Source organism: Diachasma alloeum, unplaced genomic scaffold (assembly GCF_001412515.2).
Source record: "Diachasma alloeum isolate Michigan unplaced genomic scaffold, Dall2.0 Dall_scaffold_00563, whole genome shotgun sequence".
Classification (NCBI taxonomy): Eukaryota; Metazoa; Arthropoda; class Insecta; order Hymenoptera; family Braconidae; genus Diachasma; species Diachasma alloeum.
Window position 1 is genome coordinate 293,243 of NW_021680695.1, and position 8,735 is coordinate 301,977.

Consider the following 8,735-nt stretch of genomic DNA (forward strand, 5'->3'; position numbering starts at 1 on the left):
AAGTGGCTGGTTATGTACGAGTGTGAAGTTATGACATGAGTCATAACCTGCCACTCATCACCCGAATATCACATACTATTTTTTGTCAAGGCTAGAGTCAAAAAGTGCGACCGCGAGGGGGGAGGGGCGGGTGGGGGCCCAGGAGGGGGGTCCAGGGGGGCAAAGCCCCCTAGTTGGAGGGGGGTGGGGGGCGATGCCCCTCCCCACTGAAGAAAAACTAAACTATTCAAAAAAAAAAAATATCTGGATGATAGTTGGCTAAAACAGACCGTCTTCAATCGACAATATCTCCTGAACAAATCATACGATTTGAACAAATCAGGTTTCATTTTGAAGCTCGAAAAATACCTTCACAGTGAAAAAAATCGGAAAATTTCACTCTGCCGTTCTCGAGTTATTGACGATTAAAGACGATCCACCTTACAGCAGTCTTCTCTATGTTATGCCCCAGATTTTGTCAATTGCGTTATTGGTTAATATGTGGACAACATTTGATGGCAGCGGTGTTCGGCTACAATAATAGGTATTAAAATTTTCACGTCGACGTACTGAGTGACGGTCGCATTAAATTCTGAAATCTACGTACGGAGCGACGTAGTATTGAAACCAAGTCTACGTAGGGAACGACGTTGCATTTTTTTCGGGTGTCGCTGACCAACGGTGCAGTGGTCAGGGAACACGTGTCAGCAAATAGCTGAGCGGCCGATGGACTTCGGATTGCAGGATTTCAGTGGGTCAACTTGAGGATACCATTGATATACCTGGGCTACTCGGAGAAGTGAGCATTCAACGAACTACTTGGAGGAGTAAATATCGCGGCTACTTGGAGGAGTAAGCATTGAACAAGCTACTTGGATTAGTAGGTAATATTGCAGGTTTTAGGTGGGTCATTGTAACGTGACTCGGGGATACCTGGGCTACTTGGAGGAGTGGATAGTAAATAACGGCAAAGGCAAATGCGTTTTGAGGATAGATCTGGACACGTAAGTCGAGATAATTTTCCATTACGTAGATCAAACTCGCTGGACTCAGTGGTGCCAGGAGCCGGAGAGGAACTTGCGGGAATATTGCAAGAAGTTACCTTCAGAGCAAGGCGGAATTAGACAGATCGGGGTTGGTCTGGGGGAAATATACCACGAGTAAGGCAGTAATGGATGGCAGATGCACTTGGTGATTTTGGAGTGAATCTGCGGAGACATTATTCATTTAATTCGGACGATAGTTTATCCGACGTAGATATGAATTCACCTCACGGTTTAAGAGATGCCGTCAGTGCTGAGATGGAACGTATGCGGAGAAATTTCGAAAGACGACACGGAGGCAATGACCAAGGCGAGAATTTGGGAGCTGTGAATGGATTAGCGAACAATGTACCACCTGAAAGACCAAGGAGACGTCATGATCAGTTAAGGAGAGACTACGAGGATTTAGTCGCGCGACACAATAGGTTGTTAGAGCAATTCAATGCAACACTAGATGGTTCGGAAGAAATGCGAGAAATCATCAACCGACGAAACGAAGAAATTGGTGCAGCGCGTGCAGCGGAACAAGTTGCAGAAGCGAAAGCCAGAGCATCAGAAGCAAGAGCTGCTGAAGCGAGAGCTGAAGCAGCAGAAGAAACAGCGAAACGAGCTGAAAGAGGGCAAGACCGGGCCTGGCTACGGAATCGGCGACGTACTAATTTTGGTGAAGATGATTACAACATCGACGTTACTTTAAAAATTATCAAGGAGTTTGACGGTAACGACCCAACAAAACTGGAGGGGATTTTGCGAAATTGCAAGTTGGTATTTTCCCGTGTACGAGAACGAGATCATCCATATGTATTGGAACTGATTTTAACCAATAAATTGACGGATCGTGCTATGTGGGACACGAAATACAAGTAAATCCAAACAATGGAGCAATTGGAGACAGAGTTGGAGGCTCTGTATGGTACGAAAAAATCCATAGATTCGTTACAAATGGAGTTATCCATTTTGAGACAACGAGAAGGAGAATCTGTAAGCTGCTATGGTTCAAGGACTAAGAGTATTACAGCGGAATTAGTGGACGAGTTATCGAAAACCAAGGAGACACTAGCTGAGAAACGAACGGTGGAGGATGCTATTAGACAGCTTGCAAAAGCAAGTTTCGAGACTGGATTGCGTGGACAGCTACAGGTGCTTGTAAGGGCCAGGGCTTTCAAAACACTGCATGAATCAGTCATTAGAGCTATTAATTTAGCTAAAACATTGAATTTGCAATCAGGAAAGCCAAGAATTTTTGATGAGCAGAGGGTAGAGAAAACTTGTTACAGGTGCAACTTGGCTGGTGATTTTTCAAGAGACTGTCCCACTCGCGAGGGTTCTACAAGGCTCTCCTCGAGGAGAGGGGAAGAGAACATCGGTAATGCAGTTTGGAGCTGTTTGCAAATACTGCAAATATTCGAGTCACGAGGCAGTGGATTGCCATAAGCTGAGAAACAAACTGGGACTGTCAGACGATCAGGCGATTCTTGTGGGAAAGAAAGAATCAGGCACTGCGAAACCATGTAATTTTGCAGGAACTAATGAGAGCTTCAAACTGCCAGTAGGAGCATTCCAGATTTGTTGAAAATTTGTTCTTATTAGTGAATTGATTTAGAGGGAGAAATTCAATTTCAATTGTTAAAATTTTGTTATCATTGATAACAAATTTTTTATTTTAAAAGGGGAGGAATGTTACCCCCCAGATTTGGTCAATTGCGTTATTGTTTAATATGTGGACATACAGCATTGTCAGCGTGACACTTGCCAGCGTAACTGGATTAAACTGACCACGTGATGAAATGTAAACAATCAATGTATTATTTAAGAGACGGTTGGGTCTGCACAGAACAGACCTGAATTGGACTCCGACGCGTACAAAAGTCGTAAACTCTTTGTAATCAGTCAGATGACACAGTAATTATAATCATGTAATAAATTCTCATATTTAAATACCGATAAACCATTGGTGGGATTTATCCCTTTAAGCCTAGAACCTACTATAATTATAAGTACCCCCCATGCTGGGTACAACACCTATATAAATAAAAATGAAATTATCAACAAAATGGCATGTATGAAAAAATTCAATAGAAACATCTAGCGCATTCGTTAGCTAATTCTATTAGATTTTTATAGGAAATTCTATCAGTTTTTCGCCGATTCTATTGAAAAATTCGGCAGCTTTTCTGTGCAGTTTTTAAATATAAATGTTGAATCGAAAATATTGTGTAGAAAAAAATCAATAGATTTTGATCTTTTTTTATATAACTTATTCTCCGAGACCGTTTCTATATAAATCTCTGAGCTGAAATTTCCCAATTTTTTTGCTTGAACTTTCCAACGAAAAGAAAAGAAATCCAGTAAAAAAAAAATAGAAAATTTATGCCGAAGAATTCCTGAGGAAAATATCTCAATGGAATATACTTCACGGAAAGAACAAAATCTATTGATTTTTTCTATAAAATATTCTCGATTGAACATTTCAATCTATCTATTAAAAAACGCGCAGAAAAGCACTGGAATTCTTGAATAGAAGCGCCGAAAAACTAATAGAATTTTCCAGCTAATATGCACTAGGTTTTTCAATAATTCTTTTTCGTACATGAAACATTTATGAATGGGAAATTTGACGTCGCATTTTCCTGGAATTTCAAACATCGATAAATTCCTTATCTAAAACGAAATTGAAATGACGTTAGAGGCTATCATACCCTAGGTGGTATGATAGTCTNCGAATGATGAGCCCGACGGATGATCATGTCGGTAACCGGATGTTTACTAGCCAACAGGATTGGGTGTTTCTGGTTGTATGATAGTTCGGACTTCTTGAGCCGACCGCCCACACGAAGCAGTCCCTTGTCGTCTACAAAGGGATGCAATTGATCGAACGAGGTTCCCTTTGCTGATGAACGAGTTGAGTTCGTCGAAGATTGATTAATTGTGAGCCTTCGTACTTCAACAGAGAAACGCTCACGCTGAACCATCATGACGATTTGATGTTCAGCCTCGTCAAGTTCTTTGACAGTGAGTGGACGATTCCGAGGGGTTTGTGGATACTTCCATCGCCGGATGTACGCAACGACTCTTACAAATCGTTCAAAATCAGAGAACTGAGAATACAGAGAGTCACATGAAGTGGTAGTGATCAGGCAGAGATTCCTTTTCAGTCCTTGCACTAGAACTGCGGAAGGTACGATGGATTGCGGCCATTCCGGTTCTTCGAGAATTAACCATCTAGGACCTGAAGACCAGAGAGAGTTATTGACAAATTCAGACGGTNAGGTGGCCGTTGCACCACCTCCGATACGGTTTTAGATGAAATGGCCGTTCGCCACTTCAAAAAAGGGGTGTAGAGGAAGCGGCACGTTANCCGGACATGTCTCCAACTAACTTGATCACCTAAAGTTTGAATATCTGCCACTCTGTTTGATTCGAAAGTTCTCAGAAGATGAGGAGCGTTCTTAAGCCAACAAAGAACGATGGTGGAGTCAGACCATAAGTATGCCTGATCGATGGGGAAGTCGAACTGAGCCGTAGTTTCCACATATAATTTTTTGAGGATGGTCGCTGTGCAAAGTTCCAATCTAGGGATTGTAACTCCGCTCAACGGTGCTACATGAGATTTACTGCAGATCAGTCTGATCAAAACCTCACCTTGANAGCGTCGGTCTGACTGTTACACGTGGTGCAACAGACTAGGTTGGGTTAGCGTCGGTTGGGCACTTCCCCGTNCATATCCGTGACTGGAGGCGTCACAAAATCCATGGATTTCGATGCGAGAGGGATTTTCGATTAAAATCTGTCGAGGAACCGAGACTTCACGTATTTTTGGCAACTGGAGTGCTAGCGACGTCCATTTTGTGTGGATATCTTGAGGAAGAGACTCATCCCATGTAATTTTTGCCTTCCAGCAGTCTTGAATTAAGACTTTGGCGAATAAAGTCGNTGCCGTCACTCCCAGGAAACACTTCGATGATCACGCCCAGCGGCCATCGTGCACAAGCGACAGCGTCGTCCATGAGGAGAACCACTGAACCGAGTTTCAGTTCAGCAGTAGACGTAAGCCATTTTTGGCGAGTTTGGAGTTCATGTAGATATTCCTTGTGCCATTTATTCCAAAAGTCCTGTTTGGCCTTGGTGATGAAGTTATAAGTGGACAGGCGATTATCTGAAACTGACGAGAACGATTTTTCGGGTAAGGCACTGAATGGTCGGCCTATCAACAGGTGGGCTGGAGTGATAGCCAAGGGATCATTGGGATCAGCCGAAAGACNGGATCAATTTGAGTCAAAGTGTACTGCAACAGATCACCTTGGGCATCCCACATGACACCCAAAGTCCTCTGGACTGGATCATCTTTGATCAAGCAATCCAAATCAAAGAACCTTTTATCAATCTTATCCAAAGCTGAATGATGATTGGATGACCATTGGCGGATGACGAAACCGCCGCGAGAGAGCNCTAAGAGTCCTAGAGGATCGAAGATCTTTGATACTTCTGAGAGGAGTTTACGTTTGGTTGCAACAACGTTAGGATCAACTTGAGTCAAAGTGTACTGCAACAGATCACCTTGGGCATCCCATATGATACCCAAAGTCTTCTGGACTGGATCATCTTTGATCAAGCAATCCAAATCAAAGAACCTTTTATCAATCTTATCCAAAGCTGAACGATGATTGGATGACCATTGGCGGATGACGAAACCGCCGCGAGAGAGCAATGCGATCATCTCATCTCTAATGGTTATAAGTTCGTCTAGAGAATCTGCTCCGGAGATGAAATCGTCAACATAAAAATCACGAAGTAGAAGTTTACTGGCACGTGGGAAGTTCTGTGCCTCATCACGCGCAAGTTGTTGTATGGTACGAATCGCTAAGAACGGAGCAGCGGCTGTACCAAACGTCACTGTGTTGAGTTGAAAAGTTCTGAGTTTGCCTTGGTAAGGCCACAGAACCCTTTGAAATTGTCTGTCGTCAGGATGAATTAGAATCCGGCGGTACATTTTCTCAATGTCCGCTATGATGACGTAGCGATGAGTGCGAAACCGAAGGACTTGTTCGAAGATAGTATTTTGGATTGTGGGGCCGACCAGAAGAGTATCATTAAGCGAGATGCCTGTAGACGTTTTAGCTGAGGCATCGAATACTACACGAACCTTGGTAGTTTCACTGGACTCCTTGATAACGGCGTGATGAGGAAGGTAATAGCCACCTTCAATCTCATCGCAAAGAGTCATATGACCAAGGGAGATGTACTCCTCCATCACTCTGGTGTATTCAGATTTCAATGAAGGATTTGATGAAAGTTTTCGATCCAAGGAAGAAAAACGTTTGAGCGCTTGCGAACGAGATTCGCCAAGATTGAATTTTGAATCTCTGAATGGAAGACGAACTATGTACCTACCAGTAACATCTCGTTTGGTATGTGGAACATAGTGTTGTTCACAAGAAATTTCGTCACGAGATCGAACGGGTTCGTGATCGAAGTCTTCGATAATCCAGAAACGCTCGATGAGCTTATCTAATTTGACGACGTTGCAAGGAGAGGTTGTTGAGGCCGATAAGAGTTCAGAGCCTCCAGCAACGATCCATCCTAACCGAGTCTTCTGTAAGACAATGGTAAAATCTCCATGAGACAATTTGATTTGTCCAATGGACAAAACTGACAACATGGTGTTGGAGGCTAACAAAAGATCGATTGATCTTGGCAGATGAAATTGAGGATCCGCGAGTTGAAGATTCTTCGGAATGTCGAACTGATGTCGAGGGAAAACGTCACTAGGTACGACATCAGCCATCTTGGGAACAATCAAAGTTTGATTGTTGTTCAAAGTTATTGTAACTTGAATGAAGAGTCACCTGAACAAATTGGTTCGAAACAGTGCACAGACCGTCCACTGCTCCAATGTTTACCGAGNAACACCTCTGCGGCCGGTGAACCTGGGAAAGGCTGCCAAAAATCCTTGTGAGGAAAGATCAGTCGCTAATTCAATGTGAACAGCCTTAGAGACCATACACACGAATACACATCCGTACGACTTGAGAAACGATCTGTTACGATCTTTCTTCTCTTTGATGAGGATTGAACCAAAAAAATCAACACCTGTCCGCGAGAAAGCGGGTGCTTCGTTCACTCGAGATCTAGGCAAATCTGCCATCTGAGCATGAACTACCGTCNCGCTTGTGTTCAGTCTTGACAACCGCCGTTGTCATCAACTGTGAATCCGAAGGGAAGGCGACGGATGTGTACGTCTGATTGCTGACTGCTGACAGATGCTACGCCATCCTGCTCCTCATGCAGGAGTGTGTGGTGTTCGCCTTTGCACCTTTTGCAGACCTGACCACTCCTGCAAGGGTATGGATGGGCCCACAGACAATTTTTGCATGCTTTGATGCTTTTAATGAACTTCCAACGATCCTGGACACTGAGATCGTTGAAGGTTGGGCACATGTACAATCGATGAGCTTTACTGCATTTGGGGCAGCTCATCGACGAGGATTTATAAGAGGATGAATCCGATTTGGAAGACGTGACGAATGTCTGGGGAGTCTTCCTTGAGAATTTGTTGGCCGATTGAGGGAGACTTTCTCCTGGCCTTTTCTTTGGGTTGGGGTTGCGATTGGACATCGTTGCGGAGTCGAGAGCTTGCTGCTTGAAGATAGCAGTCTGGATGAATTTGAACAGATCGTCCAACTTTGGCACTTCATCCATGTTAAGCTTGTCTTGCCATCGACTTCTCAGTGTCTGGGGCAGACAACGTTCGATGATGCGAACGAGTAAGTTTTCTCCAGGTGGAACACCGATTCCCTCCAGGATGTGAAGGTGCTGACGAGCCTTATCCAGAAGTGAGGATAGGTCATCAGCTGATACCTTGGTGAGCTGAGGGAGGTCGATTAGAGCATTCAAGTGTTCTACGGCCACAATGCGCTTGTAGTCGTAGAATTCCAGGAGAGATTTCCAAGCTTTCGAATAATCTTGGTCACTGGGATCATATTGGCTGATTTTAGCCGAAGCTGGCCCAGTGAGAGAGTCAAAAAGTTGACTGCATTTCACTGCGTCAGAAATGTCGGTCCGAGAATGAACGAGAGCGATCAACTTATTTTTGTACGTCGCCCAATTTTCTTGTTTTCCATCGAACACGGGGATCTTTATTTTAGGGAGCTTTGGCAGTTCTTGCCGCTCCGTGAGAGTGATGTTATTCGGATTCAAGGTCGAGTTGAATACCGAATCCCTTTGTTGGAGTTTGGAAATGGCGCCGGCTGCCTGGTAGTATCTAGATTCGGTCTCTAGAAAACTCCCTGCCAGGCAATTGCCGCTTTGAAGTGAGTTTAATTCCTCATAGTACTTCATCGAAGTATCGAACAATGTCGACATTTTCTCCGCGCGTATCTTTGCGTTTGCGGGATCGACATGTGTACTCTCGAGGTATTGCTCCAGCCTCCCCAACTGGAGATCGAAGAAATTCAATTTCTGTTCGAGGTACGCGACGCGTCTTTTCTCCTCTGAAGAGAGACTCATTTTTATGGAAAAAATGAGACTCAAAGGATATCGACAAATTACGATACGATGGGGTAACGGCTCGATGAACTAGTTTGCCGATCAAATGAAAGAACCGATTAAATCCACGTAGATCACGTTCGATTTAAATAAACTTCGATAAATCAGCGAAAATCTCGTAAACTAGGGCCGTAAACGAGAAAAAGGAAACGATCTATCAAATTGGTT

At 43.8% G+C, this 8,735-nt stretch overlaps 1 protein-coding gene across 1 annotated transcript; it reads right to left on the minus strand.

The window, feature by feature from the left end:
- Positions 1-7,196: 7,196 nt before the first annotated feature.
- On the minus strand, positions 7,197-8,528 carry LOC107043386. Its single transcript, XM_015264882.1, has one exon. The coding sequence runs from the start codon at positions 8,526-8,528 to the stop codon at positions 7,197-7,199; it is 1,332 nt and encodes a 443-aa protein (XP_015120368.1).
- Positions 8,529-8,735: the final 207 nt, after the last annotated feature.

Excerpts from the sequence above, each read along its gene's own strand:
- LOC107043386 (XM_015264882.1), bottom strand. The coding sequence starts at position 8,528 with ATGAGTCTCTCTTCAGAGGAGAAAAGACGCGTCGCGTACCTCGAACAG.